At 45.3% G+C, this 19,549-nt stretch overlaps 1 protein-coding gene across 1 annotated transcript in view; it reads right to left on the reverse strand.

The window, feature by feature from the left end:
* The window catches only part of MCUR1 (mitochondrial calcium uniporter regulator 1), an 83,816-nt gene that overhangs the window by 55,216 nt on the left and 9,051 nt on the right, over nucleotides 1-19,549 (reverse strand). The window contains exons 3-4 of the mRNA XM_082258187.1: nucleotides 14,304-14,407; nucleotides 13,122-13,223 (exon numbers count right to left, since the gene is read on the reverse strand). Coding sequence (XP_082114313.1) covers nucleotides 13,122-13,223; nucleotides 14,304-14,407 — 206 coding nt within the window. The remainder of the gene's footprint in view (nucleotides 1-13,121; nucleotides 13,224-14,303; nucleotides 14,408-19,549) is intronic.

Genomic DNA, 19,549 nt, shown 5'->3' on the forward strand with positions numbered 1-19,549 from the left:
CATGATACGGGGTGGGGGGGGGGTGCCCCCAGGGAAAGGTCTGCCAGGGACCTAATGGGCTCTTTCGATCACAAATCAGGCAGACAGACAATTCTGGCCAAATTTTTGCGTGAGCCAGCTCTCCAAGAAGGACACCGAATCAGATCCCTCAACCTGTTCAGGCAAACCCACCAATCTGAGATTGTTTCTTCTTAGGCAATTCTCTAGATCATCCCCCTTGTTCTCCAAATTTTAATTTTGGTGCCACAGGTTTTTAGTTCAGGGAGGATAGGTAGAACAGTTTCCTCCAGATCACTGATGCGCTGCTCAGTTTCAGAAACTCGGTCCCTAATTTTATGCATGTCCTGGCGCATAATAGTAATGTCCAGTTTAAGTTCCTCCACTTTACCCATGAGATCTGAGTGGTTTACCTTGAAGGTTTGGAGTACATCAAGCAGCGTAGGTTCTGTCACCGTGTCATCCTCCAGCTCATCCTCGCTCAGAGAGGTTTGGGAAAGTAGCTCCGCTGGTGCTGATGCCTCCGGGGAGGGTGGTGGAGAGGTTTCAGGAGCCTCACCAAACAGATCTGGAGTGGAAGCCAAGGAAGGCTGAGGTGCGGTGGAGCAGTGGCCATCTTGGCAGGAGTGCATGTTGATACTCATCTTGACCGGAGGCTGTTTCTTTCGCCTTCCCATCCACCAAACCACACACCGAGAGTGCCCTGTCCCACTCCAGGGGGCCTGGAGAGAAATCAGCCGAAGCAGGGGATCAGGTAGGCAGGATTGCTAAGGATTATTTAGAGGAGAGCCCGGAGCTGCCGAGAGGAACCTCGGTTCACATGCCGCGTTAGGTCACGCTCCCTGAAACCTGACATTTTAACAGGGGTGTGTAGACTTTTTATATCCACTGCATGATATCATTTTGACCTAGGCCAGAAACCAACTCAAGAGATTAAAAAAAAACGTTTAAAACAAGCAAATATACCTATATTATATTGCATCTATTTACGAACGCCGGCAGGATAAGGATTAAAAAAATGAATGTCTATTGACAGAGTTTAAAGCGTTTGTTACCTCAACATTTCATGTTCCTGATTTGTGCCTGCTGTACGATGTACTTGTATGAGAAAGTATCCTGTTCTTTTTGAATTGCTTCCTTTTTGTGAATTCCCTGGTGTTCCTCTAAGTCCCTCTGCTTTTCTATTAAAAACTGACCACATCAAGCAGGAGAACACACACGGTGGTCAGTTCTCTAGTTAGGTCAGAAACTCACCCTGCTCTGCACAGCCATTCACTGGAAAGCTCCATGTACTGCTGCTTCTCCTCCCCCCCAGCTCTTATGCAGCTTAGAACAGAGAGAATGTTATAAAAAAAAAAAGGTATTTATAATGTTTTTTTTTTTATCTATGCAAAAATATTTGCCTTTATTTTCTACTTTAAACTGAATGGGTTGTTTTACAAGGTGATCATTTACAATCACCTTAGTTCTGCTTTAAGTATTAAAAAAATCTGAATTTGTTTGCAAATTGGGTCACACTGGAAGAAGAAGCAATCACAGTGAAAAATCCATCTGGACTCTATTGTTCTGCACAGGCTTGTCAGCCTAAGAGATTAAATATGGAAAAATATGCATGTACTGATTTTTTTTTTCTTTTATATTGTGTACTTTACTCCTTGTTTTGGTTGCTGGAGGAAATTATGTTTTGCCATTTTTCCAGTGATGTCCCTGCAATGTGGTTGACTCGGCCTATCTGGGAAGAATCCACGATCCTGTGTAAAAGCTGGCAGCAACGCTGAACATAAAAACTTGAGGTGTAAAGCTGGTTAGTAGGGTTGCCACCTAATCCCTTTAAATAGGTTGTAAACCCCAAAGAAAAAAAAAAAAAAACCCTGTAAGACAAAGGCATAATGAGCTAGTATGCATTGCATACTAGCTCATTATGAAATACTTACCTTAGAACTAAGCCCCCGCAGTGCCGCATGTTCGGCCATCCTGCTTCCTGGTTCACGTCCTCTTTCCATCTGATTGGCCGAAGGCGTGATGACATCACTCCCGCCGTTCATGGCACAGAGCTCTAAAGGAATGGCAACCTCTTTAAACCAGGACACATTATAATCGCAAAGGTTCTGAGGCTAATATAATGCACATCAGGCACGTGAGTTTAATTAACACTTTAATCAGCCACATAACCTGTGTAATTAATGTGTGTCCTGGTTTAAAGGGATGAGGTGGTAACCCTAGTTAGTAGGTGGTCAGAGAAGATGCACATTTATGGCCTAAAATCTATCTGGTAACCCTTCACCTCAGTGGGGGCTTGAGAGTAGGTAAGGGGTGCTTTTACACACAACTACACCCAGCTGCAAGGTCAACACCAATCTCCTGATGTTGTAGAATTTCATAATAACCCATGCATTTCATATTATTCATATTAATTTGCATATATTGTTAATATAATTATTAAGATATTCATTATTATTATTATTATCATCATCATAGTAGTAGTAGTGGATTTTTTAATATGCAAAGCAAACTCCCCCAACCATCCATGTCTCCATGCTTTCTTTTGTTAAGAAATCACTTTGAAAAATACCCCCCCCCCAGCATTTCTTGCCATGGGTAACGGCAAATGATAAATGCAGCATTTACTTCCTAGAATCCATCTGCCCCTAGCTTAAGTATGCATGCAGGAGTGTGCTTAGCTGAGAAAACCTCTCCTCCTGTAGACTTCTGGGATGCATGACATTTGCCTAGGCAAGAAACCGGGAAGTAACTGAAGAAATGTAAAAAAAAAAAAAAAAAAAAAAAAAAACATTGAAAACAAGTAAATATGATATACTTTTCTATTTACTAATGCTAGCAGCATGAGTATTAAAAATAATCAATTATAATAGTGAAGTTCCACGTTTACTGTTATAAGTAAACCTGTTTTAAGTTCAGTGCATATTGGCAAAAAAGTATGTTTTCGCCAACCTACTCTAGCAGAGCTTATCGGGAAAAGTTAAAGATAGTATATTTGTAGTGATCACACACAGATTAAACAATTCTTTTAGTTTATGAGCCATGTGCCACTAGTTATCCTGTTGCTGACAGCAACGTGCACTAAAAGTTTTGCTAAAGAGAGCTTACCCACTCCTAGTGTTGCTCCCTCACTGGTTAAAACAAAGCAACAGCTCAGCCAGTAGGCTCACAACCTCAAAGGAGCCAGTGAGTGCTATCCGTGCTTTTAGCAATTCTGTTGCGTGATTGCCACCTGCGACAGGATTGCTAGTGTGGCATGGCTCTAACACCCAAAAAAAGGTTTCCATATGGTTTTAATACAGTTTACACCCAGAACACACTAGTGACATAGTGACTGGTGGGTGGAATTTTAGCATGCAGCATCTGACAAACCTTAGCCACTTAAGCCCCGGAGGATTTGGCTGCTAAACGACCAGGGGGTATTTTGCGATTCGGCACTGCGTGACTTTAACGGACAATTGCGCGGTCGTGCGACGCTGTACCTAAACGAATTTGGCGTCCTTTTTTTCCCACAAACAGAGCTTTCTTTTGGTGGTATTTGATCACCTGTGCGATTTTTTGATCATGCGCTATAAACAAAAAAAGAGCGTCAATTTTGCAAAAATAGCAATATTTTTCACATTTTTTTATATGAAATTCCCCCCCAAAAAAATGTAAAAATCAAAATTTTTTAAAATTTTCGGCCAATTTGTTTTATGCTACCTATGTTTGGTAAAAAAAAAAAAATTGCAAAAAGCGTATTTTGATTGGTTTGCGCAAAAGTTATCGCATTTACTAAGGGAAAGATTTTTGTCATTTTTGTTGTTTTTTTTTTAACGCGTAATGGCGGCGATCTGCGATTTTTTTTGCGGTACTGCGACATTGGGGCGGACAGATCGGACCCTTGACTGACATTTTTGACACTTTTGGGGTTACCAGTGACATTTCTACAGTAATCAGTGCTATACATATGCACTGTTACTGTAAAAATACACTGGTAGTGAAGGAGTTAACTTTATTTGGGAAGGAGGGGCTGTGTGTGTCCCTAGGGGCGTGCTTTCTACTGTGATTGGCTGTGGCTTGAGCTGTAAGGACACTGATCAACGGATCTACATAGTAGATCCGTGTGATCAGTGTCTTTACACCGAGGAGAATGACAGGCAGCTTGTTTACACAAGCTGCCTGACTTTCTCCCTCTCCCCCGCCGATCGCAGAGTGGCCGGCGGACATCGGGTCCGCCGGTCACACGCGCGGGGGGGGGGGGTCCGTGACCGCGCGGGAGCGGCGCGCGCGCTCGCTCCCCAGACCCTCCCAGGCTAGTGACGTACCGATACGTCACTCTGCCTGTGAGGGGCTGACCGCCGCAGTATATAGTCGTGCGGCGGTCGGCAAGCGGTTAAAGTATTGGATGCTGAAAATTCCCTTCAGGTCTTGTATGGAATGCTGCTTTTTTTTTTGCCTGGGGTCCCCCTTAAAATCCATACTGGCTCTCTAATAAAAGCTGTCAGGCTTCCTAACAACCAACTTGAGCAGGAAGCGGTAATATTTAGCAGCAGCAGAATAGCAGAATTACCGCTTGTGACAGACCCAACCAGGACAGGGGATTTTGGAGGGGACTGCAGGGTAGCCTTATACCTACTGACTATGGGCCCTAACTTTTGAGGAGTCACTATTCTTGGGAGGTGTGTGCCGAGGGGACTCTTGGAGTGGTCTTGCTTTGGATTCAAGTCCATGTTTCCCCAAAACACAAGACTCTGGGAACTGGAGGATATAGAAACATATTTGGGGCCTCTATGTCCAAACCAGCAATGATTGCTTTAGACTGTGAGACTCTGAATAAATGTTAATATAATCAACTCAAACCAACCTGATACTGGGGTCTCCTGATATTATCTGTTTAAGGTGTTTTGTGTGTCTTTGCCCCATTGTGTGCATCCTAGGTGTGATTTCTCATTGTTAACCTATTGTTTCTGTCTATCTGCTCATCTCTTGGAGATGCGATTAATATTGTGTTCACTTTACCTTGTTATTGAACCATTGTAGGATGTTTATGTGTTTATGTTTATGATAATGTACTTTGTGTATTCAGGGTTGTGGGCTTGTTGCCGGATGGTTCAGGTACCTAGGCTGGTTTAAGTGACTAGTTGTTTAATTCGCTGGATGTTTATGTTGGCTGTTCCCTATCTATGTTAATTATATTCCTGTTTATAATTTGCATTGTATACGATAATGTGATCAGGCTCATCCGATCTTGTGTGCTATATATTCTGTGTGAATATACAATAAAGAGTTCCAGTTCACACCTAAGCTAGTGTCACCTAGACCTTGGTGCTTAGCTAGAATACCTGGTTCCAGACTGGAGAAAGCTATATCTTGACAGAAACACCCAAACTGGGTGCTGGACGTTTCGTCACACCGCTGTTAAATGTTTCAGTTCCTGCTAGCTGAAGGTTCAGCTCAGCCAAACACCCCATTCAGCATTCAGTTTGGCGCTTTGTCAAGCATGTAAAATTCTGACTAAACAAGGGTTCATGTGAACCGGAAACTCATCCCAACTTGTAAGTATAGTGAATGTACACTGCTTAAAAAAAACTTAAAAGGAACACTTTGAAAACACATCAGATCTTAATGGGGAAAAATATCATGCTGGATATCTATACTGATATGGACTGGGCAATATGTTATAAATGCCACATCGTTTGATGGAAATTAAAAATATCAACCTACTGAGAGCTGAATTCAAAGACACCCCCAAAAATCAAAGTGAAAAAATTATGCAGTAGGCTAGTCCATTTTGCAGAAATTTCATTGCAGCAACCGAAAATGGTACGCAGTAGTTTGTATGGCCCCCACTTGCTTGAATGCATGCCTGACAACATCAGAGACAACGGATGGTGTCCTGGGGTATTTCCTCTCACATCTGCACTAGGGCATATCTGAGCTCCTGAACAGAATAAGGTGCAACCTGGCGGCGTCAGATGGACAGAAACATATTGTCCCCGAAGTGTTCTATTGGATTTAGGTCAGAGGAGCATGTGTGCCATTCAATGGTATCAATTCCTTCATCCTCCAGGAACTGACAGCATATTCTCGCCACATGAAGCTGGGCATTGTCATGAACCAGGTGGAACCCAGGACCCATTGCACCAGCGTAGGGTCTGACAATGGGTCCAAGGATTTCATCCCGGTACCTAATGGCAGTCAGGGTGCTATTGTCTAGCCTGTAGAGGTCCGTGCGTCCCTCCATAGATATGCCTTCCCAGAACATTACTAACCCACCACCAAACCGGTCATGCTGAATGATGTTACAGGCAGCATAACATTGTCCGCGGCTTCGCCAGAACCTTTCATATATCTTATACATGTGCTCAGGGTGAACCTGCTCTCACCTGTGAAAAGCACAGGGCACCAGTGGAGGACCTGCCAATTCTGGTGTGCAATGGCAAATGCCAATCGGGCTCTACGGTGCGGGGCAGTGAGCACAGAGCCCACTAGGGGATATTGGGCCCTCAGCCACCCTCATGAAGTCTGTTTCTCATTGTTTGGTCAGAGACATTCACACCAGTAGCCTGCTGGAGATCATTTTGTAGAGCTCTGGCAGTGCTCATCCTGTTCCTCCTTGCACAAAGGAACAGATATCAGTCCTGCTGATAGGTTAAGGACCTTCTACGGCCCAGTCCAGCTCTCCTAGAGTAACTGCCTGTCTCCTGGAATTTGCTCCATGCTCTTGAGAGCTGGGAGACAGCAAAACTTCTGGCAATGACATGCATTGATATGCCATCCTGGAGGAGTTGGACTGCCTGTGCAACCTCTATAGGGTCCAGGTATCGCCTCATGCTACCAGTAGTGACACTGACCCTAGTCAATGCAAAACTAGTGAAAAACAGTCAGAAAAGATGAGTTGGGAAAAAAAAAAAAAACATTGTCAGTGGCCTCCACCTGTAAAACCATTCCTGTTTTGGAGGTCATGTCATTGTTGCCCATCTAGAGCACCTGTTGTTAATTTCATTAACACCAAAGTAGCTGAAACTCACCCCGCTACTTAACTGACCAGATTAAAAAGTGTTCCTTTAATTTTTTTGAGCCGTGTATTTAAAGAGGAGTTCCAGGCACCTATAAAAGAAATAAAAGTCAGCAGCTACAAAACGTGCAGCTGCGGACTTTAAAAAACCTCCACTTACCTGTCCCATGGTCCAGCGGTGAGCTCATCCCAGCCATCTTATCTTTATCCTCCATCCTCCCTTGGCGGCGCCGTCATCTTCACTATGGGCTACCGGGTGTGAGCTTGCGGCTTCAGGGGGAGGGGGGGGGGGAGAACTTCTGTTGCCAAGCGCCGCGGAAGTAGGAGCAGGTACCTGTCAAAATCAGGTACCTACCCCCCCGCTCCTCAAAATTGCCAATTGTGCAAGAGGAATGGGGGACGAGTCCTTAAAGCAGAACTTCCCCTTTTTGGTGGAGTTCAGCTTTAAGGAGATACTGTAACAAGAATACAAGTATCCAAATGAATGTCTCGATAAACTAAAAAACATTTTAAAAAAAATGTATCCTGCCTTGAACAAGAGACATTTTAGAAACAAAACATCTTTTAACCACTTCCCACCCAAGCTCGTTCCTGTACGTTCTTGGGTGTCAGTGGTTATATAGGGATGATGCCTGCACCTACAGGCATCATCCCGGTACCATTCTTTTAGCCGGCTATTCTCTTTAATGCAGAAGTGATAATGCAGAAGTGTTCCAAGTGGCAAATTAGCCACTCGATTACTTCTGCAGTTAGCGGAAGGAGGTCCCACTGTGGGAGTGATGCAGCCAGCAGCAATGGCTGCCCTGTACAGAGAGAGAGAGGAACTGACATCGTTCCCCTCTCTCTGTAACCCTGAAAACTGGGAGCGACGAGTAGTCTGTCACTTCTGGTTCCGCCCCTTTGTTTACCTGGCCACCAGCGGCCAGGAAAGCAGATGATCAGACTGGTTGCATGGGAGGCCAGAGGAGAGATCTGGGGTCTAATAGACCCAAATTCTCTCCATAAAGAGGACCTGTCATGGCCCATGAGGGATGTTGTTCATCCCTTGTGATAGTGATAAAGTTAGAAAAAAAAAAAATTAAAGCGCCCCCGTCCCATTGTACTTACTCGCAAATGGGAACACATACGTTACTTCCACATGCATATGTAAATGGTGATTGCACCGCACATGTGAGGTATTGTCGCGAACATCAGAGCGAGAGTAACATTTCTAGCCCCAGACCTCCTGTGCAACTCTAAACTGGTAACTTGTAAAGGTGTTTAAAGAGTCGCCTATGGAGAATTTTAAGCACTGTAGTTTGCTGCCATTCTAACATCGTCATCAACAACTTTACTGTTTTTTTTTTTTTTAATTCATAAAAGTATATTTTTTCCCAAAAAAATTGCGTTTGAAAAACCACCTTGCAAATACTGTGTGACATAAAAAATTGCAACACCCACCATTTTATGCTATAGCAGAGGTTCTCAACCTGTGGGTCGAATGACCTTTTCAAAGGGATCGCCTAAGATCATTGGAAAACACATATTTCCAATGGTCTTAGGCAGGGAACGCACTGCGGCACCAGCACCTGGGAAAAAAAATGGCCGTCGCCGCTCGGGAAAGCCCATACACGCTCGACTATTCTCGGGAATACGGTGCATGCACGGTGACGTGTTGGCGCCGGGCGGCGCCATTTCTAAGTGCAAGGTGCCTCACCAAACGGTAACTGAGACTCCTCCACAGCCCCTTTATCTCCTCAGGGGATGCAGTGCTGCGGGCATGGTACAGGAGATTCTCCAGGGTCTGATGAAGGAGCTGCGCATGCTCCGAAACATGTCCCTTCCATCCACCCGCAGTACCAGATGCCGGCTGTTTGCGTCTCAGCGTGGTTGCCGGAAGTTCGCACCCCGCTCACTGTACGCCCACACAAGAAGCAGCGTCTTGGACATCTGCTCATCCGAGCATCCGCTCCCCCGATTCCGGACAGTACTACAGATTTACTCTAGCTTCGTTTCCACCTGTTATGGCTTACATCCTGTAAGTGTTTTTAACCCTTCGTTCCTGAATAAATGTAAGATACTGCACTTAGAAGTGCCTTGTTTCTTTTACCTTTAAAAAAAAAAAGAGGGAGGTATCTAGTGCTCTCTGCTTAAAAATTGTTTATTGATAATAAAACTATCTGATGTGCACTCACAAAATCAGCACATCAGATGTGCTGGCTTTCATCGCATGTCTATATTGTTCGTGGGAGCTGACTGCCGAGTCCCGTATCTCTGGAAGTCTCTGCCCCTATACGCGTTGCGTCACTGATCCTGAGGGGGGTAAATCGAGATTACGATTTTCTTAACGATTAATCGTGCAGCTCTAGCGTAAATCAGATGATAATGACCCCATGGGGCCACCAGCGCATCTGTGGCATCCACCAGAGGATCCCGTGACCGTGCCATGAACCTCTGCACCCTTCTGTTGAGCCGAGACGCCACCCACCTTGGGAGTGTCCCACCGGAGACACAACTGATGAAACACCTCCGGATGAAGAGACCATTCCCCCTGGTCCAACGCCTGCCGACTAAGGTAGTCCACCTGCCAGTTTTCCACTCCGGGAATATGTATGGTGGAAAGAGCTGGAACAAACGTTATTCCCCCCTGAGAGAGCCAGCTACCTCCAGAGCCGCCAGGACACTTCTTATGCCCCCTTGGTGATTTACACAAGCCACGGCTGTGGAATTGTATGATTGAATGCGCACTGGACATCCTTGGAGATGACCCGTCCAATGTTCTAGGCACAGTCTGATCGCTCAGAGCTCCAGGATATTGATTGATAGTCTTGGACTCTTCCAGGGTTCAGACCCACTGAGCAGAATTTCTGTCGAGAATGCCTCCCCACCCTGACAGGCTGGCATCTGTGGTGACCACCGTCCAATAAAGGGGAGGAAGGATATGCCCTGCTGGATTGCCAGAGAACAAAGCCACCAGATCAGGGACCCTTTTGCACCCCGGCTCTGCTGGATTTGGTTGTCCAGAGACTGCAGAGTTTTATCCAATTTGATCAGAATCTCCCTTGCAGGGACCTCGTATGGAACCCTGAAAATGGGACCGCCTTGAAGGTAGACACCATCAGGCCCAGCACTCGCATGCAAGTCCGGAGGAATGACCATCTGCTGGACAGCAGGAGGCGAGTTGCAGCCTGCAGTTTCTGGAGTTTGTCCAGAGGAAGGTGTACTCTGGCTAAGGCCCAGTCCAGAGTTAGACCCAGATAGTCTAGTTTCATGTAAGGAACCAAGGCAGACTTCTAAAGATTAAGAATCCAGCCTAACTTCCTCAGGGTCCATATGGAAATCTCCAGGTTTTCCACCAGTGCAGTAGGAGACTCTGCTCGCAGAAGAAGGTTGTCCAAGTAGCCCTGGACCATGATCCCCTGCTGGCGAAACAATGTTAGCACCAGGGCCAACAATTTTGTGAAGACTTGAGGAGCGGAGGCGGGACCAAAGGGTATGCCAGAAACTGATAATGCTCCTTTCCCACAGCAAAGCGGAGGAAGCGCTGGTGACCGACACATATTGGAATGTGAACGTAAGCGTCCTTGATGTCAATGGAGGCAAGAAGATCCCCCTGATGCAGGGAAGCCACCACCATGTGAACAGACTCCATTCTGAACTTCTGCTCCTGCACAAGCCGTTCATCAACTTGAGGTCCAGGATTGGACGCACCTTGCCCTCCTTTCTGGGGACTGTAAACAGGTTTGAGTAAAACCCCTGAAAACGTTCTGAAGTCGGAACCAGGACAATCACCCTTTAAAGTAAAAGGTCTTGCACGGCCCCAAAGAGAGCCTGTAAGCGGACCAGGGACAGTCACATGTTGGAAGGAAAGAACCTTTCCCGAGGGTAAGAATGAAACTCGATCTTGTAGCTGGACCGTATGACTTCGTAGACCCACTTATCTTGTAGTGGGGAAGTACAAGGGTACGGGAACCAACGAAGACGTCGCCCACCTTAAATACGGGCGAGGGCGCACCTTCAAGGTGAAGGACTAGCTTGTTCCCCCAGCTCAGCAAAACCAGGGGGGAGCTGTTCTCCCTCCAGGTCTCAGCGTAAAAGCTTAGCCCACTCGGTCAGAGTCTGCGACACCAGCGCAATGGTGAAGATCGACCTCAGTGCCAAACCAGCCAGGGTCTCCTATTTGCAGGCAACAGACTCTGCCTTCCTGTTAGCCGGGTCCTTAAAGGCCAGGGACTCTTCAACTGGAATCATGGTTGCCTTGTTTAATCTGAAACCGGAAGGTCCACCACCAGTGGAACAGTCCACTTCTTAAGAAAGGACTCCTTATAGGGGTATCGCCTAGCAAAGCGCTTAGAGACCCCAAGGGGATGCTTTGGTCGTCCCCACTCTTTAGTAACAATTCTGTCAAAATAGGAGGGGAAAGGTAACACCTTTGCCCCTCTGGATGGCTTGCAAGTGCCAAAGGGGACCTGAGCCTCCATTGCAGCTGCATCCTTCATCCTTAAGGTCTCACACACAGATACAATCAGTGCTTCCCCCAGCGCCTTTTCGTGCGCGGTTGCTTAAGTGGAGGAATCCTCCTCATTATCTGAGGATTCAGGGCAAGTGGTCGCTGACCCATGCAGGGTGACTCATGTCCGCGGTGGCGGTCCAATCAGATTCAGGATCTGACGGGACAGATGAGGAAGGGGGAGGTGGGGGGGGGGTGCTTTTTTTTGCCCACCCGTCACCCAAAAGCCAACATCATCTGGGACACAATGGAGTCCAGGACTGCTGTCAATGCGTCGATGGATGGATGGGACCTGGAGGGGATCCAGTGGGGAAATGTGTTCTAAAAGACTCCATGAGTCACCAGGGGGACCCTACAAAAAAGTGTAAAGCACTACTAAGGGACACCCCCACCTCACTGGCAGCACACCCGGTTGCCAGTCACAGAGCCCCAATCAATCCTCAGCAGAAAGGGAGAGGACCCCACCAGACTCCCCACCCCACAGAAACCAGGCACCGCAGCCACCAGGAGAATCTACACTGCACGTACGGTGATCCAGAAAGAAAAGGATCCAGGAGTCAGCACCAGGGGATGAGGAGCGGCTGAAATTTCCGCCCATAGGGATCCACTGTGATGGCCGCCACCACTGTTTTCTATTGCAAACCACTGCCAAATGGCCGCCGGACTACACAAACATGGCCGCCATGCATTGCAGCACAAAAGCTACAAGAAAATGGCAGCTCCGTGCTGCACCACGAGGCTCCCAGGGGCCCAGGAGGGATCCCTAGGCCTCAGGACAGGCACAGGCAGGGCGTAGGGGGGGCCTGGCAGGAGCCCCCACCAGGTATAACCCCCCCCGCACAGCCAATCGTCCGGTCGCTGGCAGCGCACCACCCCAGTTCCCATCGACAGAATAGTGCCCTGCCTCCACCCCGGGAGGTGTACCAGACCACCCATACAGCCCCAGCATTAGTGGAGGGGGGGGTAGGATGGGGGGACAGGTGAGGGGAGTGCCATCCCAAAACCTTCCCGGGGGAGAGGGGGGACAGCTACCCACCATACCAGGAACCAGGCAAGACCCCTCACCATCAAAATAGGGGGGCTGTCGGCCAGGAGGAACGCTGCGACTTGGGAAGAGGCCAAGTCGTATGTGACCTGGCGAGGCGTTTAACTCGCAGGCCAGCCCCTGTCCAGTGGGGCTATGTCGCAGCCAACCTAGCGCGGAGCTGAAGTCTGCGCACGCTCGCTAGCCAGACTGGGGTGACCACTGGATCTAGATTATCCAGCCCGTTGCCCAGTCCGGCAGTTGGTTGTAGATCACACAGGAAAAAACAGGAGAAAAAAAATCTAAAACCCAGCAAGGAACTAGGTCCTTACTCCTGACTAAACAGAAAAAAACTGAGTACCTATAGCAGAGAGAGGGATTATACCCCCTGGGACTGCCAATAGGCATAGCCAGACTTTTTTCTGCCTAGTGTCCTACTCCTGTAGGGGGCAGTATAACCCAATGGTTAAGAATATCAGGAGCTGTGTCGGTCAATGAACGAAAGAGAAAGCCATTTTTTTGTAACTAATATGTTTGAATATAAAAGAACTTTATGTGAAACAAATGGATTTATAAACACTAGGACACTTAGTTTGGTGTGTATTAAGTACCTCATTCTGTGTTCGAAGAGCAGAGAATTCACTTTTCTCCAGGATGATCATATCCTTTTTAACTGAAGCTATGTGTGACATGACCTGCTGAAGAGTGATCTCCTGTAATAAAAGATGCATAAGCCCTGCATTAGCTTGATGGCAGTGATATATTAGTAGAGCTAGCCCATAGGCTTCGCTTTAACAGTTCATTTTTAATATAATAGGGATGGTAGGGCAATTGAGATGTATATGTTATATAATATATTGATAGTAGAAATTTAATTACTCTTATAACGTAACAGTTAATCGATTATGGGGTCAATTATATTTTCATCTTTTTTTATGTTAATATCTTAAATCATATTTCATATATTGTATTATTTATATAAAATCTTTGTTTTACAGATAAACATATCAAAGAGTGCATAAATGACATTGAGATGAGAATTTGCAGAGCACTATAGACTTTCTAAAGAGAGTAGGTCTGCAGAACATGACAAAAAAAGATCAAGGTTTTCGTTTTTATTTTATTTTGTTTAGCCTGCTGAGGCACTAACACTAAAGTCTGTAATCATACTTGAGTGGACAACATTTTAAAATAAAGAATTTAAAATAAATAAAAAAGATCAGGGAGGCCACTCAGCGATGTATACAAATGTCAGCTTGAGCAACTGAGCTCTGTAAACAACTTGCTTTCTGCAGAGCTGCTGAAAATGAATGTAAACATGTGAAAATGAGCCTGAAGGGCAACCTGCTGGCTGAAAATGTGTAAATTATTCAAATGCAATATTTGTTTAAAAAAACAAAAGTAAGAGAAAATATACACAAATATATATATATATATATATCCACTTTAAAGTAGCTTTCCACTCCTGGTTTAGAAAAAAATATGTAAAGCTAGTTAAATGGAAATTAATGGTGAGTGGCAAGAGTCCCAATCCCCAGAATTCTGTAAATTGTCAGCAGCAATGAGAACAAGACAGATTTCATTAGCTGAGAAAAGGCCATCATCTTTCCAGTTTCAGAAGCCAATAGTTTCAGACATGAGCTATGAGGATTTATTTTTCAGTTTAGGAACACAAGCCCTTCATGCTAATTTTTCTGCCATAGGAGAAACATCCAGGAGTATTTAAGTTTTTAGATATTTCTTTTTCTGGAAGGCTATACCCACCCTTAGATCCCATTCTCCTTGTTTCTAACCTGTTGCACTTTGGAAACCATGTCCTGGTATATTAGATCCATGTTAGTATTCATGATTTTCACTAGTGCTGACACAACGACCTCCGACTGCTGAGTACTGAATCCTGGACAAAAAAAAAAAAAAAACACAAAACTCAAACATAGTACTGGAGGACATTCTATTTAACAAAGGGTGTGACAATTTTTAACAGTTTTTTTTGTGTAGATCAGTTATCCAACCAGGTGAAATGCAGCCCTAACAATTCAAGCAAATGTTGCACAACAGCAAAACTTACATGTGTCTGTTTTTAACAACCAACAACTGTTACAAGCATTATCTTATGAACAAAAGCTAACAATCCCCATTGAAGGCCAGAAAAAGACCTGTGAACAGTCATCTATCATTCTCTTTTATGCTCTGCTTTCATATATGAACTATGATTAAACAAATGGAAAGAAAATGGGTAAATAACCTGGAAATGGAACTTGAACAAATTCCCTGGAATCCATAAAGACTGGTGCAGGCAAATTTTGCGGAAGTGTCTCTCATGCAGTCTGAAGTATACACCAAATTCATATACCTGTATAGAACTTGTACTTGAATTCGGCACATGCTGCGCCATTTTTTGAATGCACGCAAGACACCGTGGCAAAAATCTGTCTGAGCCAGTATTTCTCTCTGTATGCCAAATGAGAGTTGGTCTTAATTTGCTCCACTTTTACAATTGGCGTATTCAATGCAACACAATGTAAAAGTGGCGCATTTTCGAACTACCTGAATTTGGTGCACGAATGACAGCAAAAAACCCCTACAAGACTTTAAAGGCCCAAATACACAAAAATAATCGTAAATGACAGTTGAATGCGTATAATAAAAAAACTCAGTTGAATGCGTATAATAAAAAAACTCAGTACAAAATTTATAAAATAATATTTTAAAAACAAAATACAGCTGGTGTAAAATTATGGCAACTATAAAATAAATATATACGTGAACAGTGTTCTACAGTTTCTGTTGACATCATGATGGTTCAAAAGTGACCAGTCAAGCATAATCACCCGACGCATTTAGGAAGTAGGTTCTTTCTTCAGGGGTTTAAAGAGGAAGTAAACCCTCCTCTGTAACTTGTACCTATAGGTAAGCCTATGATAAGGCTTACCTATAGGTACTGTAAATATCTCCTAAACATGTACCGTTTAGGAGATATTTACCTTACATGCAGCCAGTGACGTCACTGGCGCATGCCCTCTGAAGGAACGGCCGCTCGTGCCGTTCCTTCAGAGCTTCGTGCCATGACCGTCGGCTCCTGCGCGCGTGCGCGGGAGTGATGTCACCGTGGCTCCGGCCAATCAGATGGCCGGATGCTGCGATCCCAGAAGACGGACGACTGGACATGTCGCCCATCATACAGGTAAGCGGACGGCACGGCGGGGGCTCATTCTAAGGTAAGTATTTCATAATGAGATAGTATGCGATGCATACTAGCTCATTATGTGTTTCCCTTGCAGGTTGCAAAAAGAAAAAAAATGTTTTTGGGGTTTACAACCTCTTTAAGGTAAGTAGAACAAAATCACTTATGTTGCCTAATATAGTGTTTGTATATCAGCCGACAAGGTTAAAGTGATACTAAAGTCTCTGGTTTTTCTTGTTCAAAATAACAAACATGTTATACTTCCCTGTTCTGTGAAGTGGTTTTGCATAGAGTAGCCCCAATCCTCCTCTTCTCGGGTCCCATTTCTGGCTCTCTTGGCCCCTCCATCCTGTTGAGTGTCCCCACAGCAAGCAGCTTGCTATGGAGGCACCCGAGCCGAGCCACAGCGCTGTGTGTCCATTCAGACAAGGAGATGCGGCCCTGCCCCCCCCCCTCCATAATAGGCTCACTGACTTTGATTGACAGCAGCAGAAATCAATGGCACCACGTTGCCGTCTCAGCCAATGAGTCCCAGGCAGCCGAGACACTCCTGCAACATCGCTGGACTGAGATGGGCTCAGGTAAGGTTGGGGGTGGGATGGGGCGAAGGGGGGCTGTCACATACAGGATTTTTATTCTAATGCATAGAATGCATTAAGATAAAAAACCTTCTGACTTTACAACCACTTTAAAAACAAGCAGTGATAGCCATCATGTTGCTAGGGGGACGACACACCCATATAAGGAAAATAAAAGCAAGGACAGCCAAGGAGGCACGCCAAAAGGGGCCAATGGTCCCCAAAAAATGATATCATCAGACACAAGGTGTCACTGGATATGTGGCGAGGAGGCCTGAAGCCACCTCTCTGGTTGAAGTCCAAGATGGTTTCCCTTGTTTTCAAAATACTGTTTAATAATGTTTGTACTGATATTTTATATTATAAACATCCAGCTGTTTTTACTATTATTTTTGTGTATTTGGGCCTTTAAAGTCCTGTAGGGTTTTTTTTTCTGTCAGTTGTTAGGACGATGGCCTACCCTCCTCCTGACAATACCTGAATTTGGTGCACAAGTAGCTGTCAGAACCAAAAGTGTTGCAAATGTTTCATGAATTTGGCTCAATACATTAACAAGAGGGGCTAACACTAGATAAGTGATGAAGCAGCTTTACTGAATTCCCTGCATGCTATCCTAAGCCAAACTATTACATTTCCTGAAAGTGTTTTCATAAAGAAGACTTGTCAGTGTGAAATGTAGGTAAACATATAGCCTTCTTGAAAGTCTAATAAGCCTTTCTTAGCAGTTCTAAGAGCCGATTCACACATCCCCCTCACTTTTCACTAGGCCCAATGTTATTCTAGGCATCCCACTGGCCAACAAAAAATGAGAGAGAGGCAGGAAGAGGTTCTCAAACACCCCAGAATTATGGACTGCCAGGGAGCTTCAAAAAGACTGTCAAAAAGGTATGCACACGCATCAATAGCAAACTAGTTTGGAGTCAGTTAAATAATACCCGTTGTACTTTAAAGTGCGAGCCACTCTGTCGTTTCAATGCATTGTAAAGCGTTGCACTGTGTTTAAATGCAGCATGCTTCATTTTTAAGCGCATATCAACACAGTGCATTGGTATAAACAGGACCTATTGGTAGCAATGGATGGCCCATCATTGCTTTGTGCCTGCATTGAGCAAGCAGCCCAACAGACGTGGTGCAAGTGGTCCCTAAACCCCTAAGTCAAATGTCCCAGCATGCTCCCAAACCTAAAGTACAGTAAAACCTTTGATTGAGAGTAACTTGGTTTGAGAGCGTTTTGCAAGACAAGAAACATTTTTTAATAAAATTTAACTTGATAAGCAAACAATGTCTTGATATACAAGTAGCATAATGCGGAGGATAGTCTATGTGGACAGTTTTACCCAGGAAGCCTGCATACTTAGGGCTCTTTCACACGGCCGCTCCGTGTGTCCGCAAATCATCCTATTTTTTTGCGGATGATTTGCGGACATAATGTAAGTCTATGGCATTGCGGATGTCAGCGGAATACCATCCGCTGACATCCGATTTTCCTCCTTTCAGTTCTGTTCCGTTTTTTGGAACGGAACAGAACCCTATTTTTTCATCCGTGTAAAAAACAGAAAGGAAGGAAAATCGGATGTCAGCGGTGTCATCCGCTGACATCCGCAATGCCATATACTTACATTATGTCCGCATATCATCCGCAAACGGATGGGATGATATGCGGGCACACGGAGCGGATGACACAAATGTCATCCGCTCCGTGAAAAAAAAAAAGTCCCGCAGCGGACTAAAGCAGCGGAGCGGCCGTCTGAAAGAGCCCTTAGATGTGCCTGTTTTAGTCATCAACCATGTGAGTTGCTGAATGTTGTAATTTTATTAAATGGCACCATATTGCTACATTTAGGCCCCATTCACACAGGCAGACTGTTCAGATCCGCCTGTCAGTTTTTTTGGCGGATCTGAACGGACGCCCCATGCATCTCTATGGGGCATCGGATGTCAGCAGAGACATGTCCGCTGACATCCGATCCGTCAAATCTGGACGGAAGGAAACTCTATTTTCCATCCGTCCAGCGGATCGGATGGGATGGGATTGGATGAGAAAGGACAGACGGTCCGTTCCCATCCGATTCCCCCATAGAGAACAGCGGGACCTGACAGCTGTGTCTCCGCACTCAGCACAGAGACACAGGATCGGCAGATCGATCCCCCGCTGAGAAAAACTGAGTCCGCCGACGGACTCCACTGTGTGAAAGGGGCCTTAGAAGCGCCTTTCTTCTCTTTTATACTCTGTAGCTCCTGCTGGATTTTGCTTCTAATCCCCTTGTGGAGGCTGTCAATTTTGAATGGCCATTTTATGGTTACACAACCTTGCATTGCTATAACCTTTTTATATGGACTATAAACTAAAAGACTTATGAATAAATGTTTGTGAAACAAATCATCTGAGTTTCCATTATTTCTTATGGGAAAATTTGTTTTGATATTAGAGTGCTTTGGATTACAAGCATGTTTCCAGAACAAATTATGCTCGCAATCCAAGGTTTTTCCCGTATATGTGAACATATAATCACAAGTTTATTTTAATATTATTTTTGAAACATCCTTATTTATTTAAAAAATAACTTTTATTTAAATTTTTTATCAGAATAATTCAGTAGTCACATTATAGCACAGCTTCATTCTCTGCCCTCTCCCTTATAGCTGGGAGTGTGTTTGTTTATTTTGTGGGTAGGCAATGTATTCACCTCCATTACTGGTAACAATGCATGTCAATCAGTGGAGAGAAGGGGCGGAGTCAGCAAGACACTGCTGTTGTAAACGTGTCCCTCCACCTCCATCTTCAGTGTCATTGCCTATCAATCTGCAGAGGAGGGGTGAGGCTGGTGTGTCAATGCTGCAGCAGATGAGCCCCCCCCCCCCCCCCCATCCCAATCCACAGAGACATTGCTGAGCCAGAGTAGAATGCTGTGGGCAGGAATGTGGCCGAAAAAGTGATTACAGGAAATACATGTACTAGTGGTGCACCGTAATTTCGGCAACCAAAATATTTCGGCCTATCCCATTTCGGCTGAAAACGTGTCATATATGCTGAAAATCATAGCTGCCAACTGTCCCGTTTTTGACAGTCCTACCAATTAGGACCTTGTCCCGGCTAACGAACTCTGCCAGGACTTGGCCCGGCCAGTGGGGGAGCGTGGGGGAGGCTGGAGGGGCCGTCTGACCTTTATTTTCCCTAACGGTGTCTCCCTGCTCCAGCTGCCATCTTCAGGATCAGGATGGCCGGCAGGCGCCCAGTCATTGGGTGAATATGGCGGGGGCTGGCCTGTGCCTATCT

Source organism: Pelophylax lessonae (assembly GCF_965119305.1).
Source record: "Pelophylax lessonae genome assembly, chromosome: 5".
Lineage (NCBI taxonomy): Eukaryota > Metazoa > Chordata > Amphibia > Anura > Ranidae > Pelophylax > Pelophylax lessonae.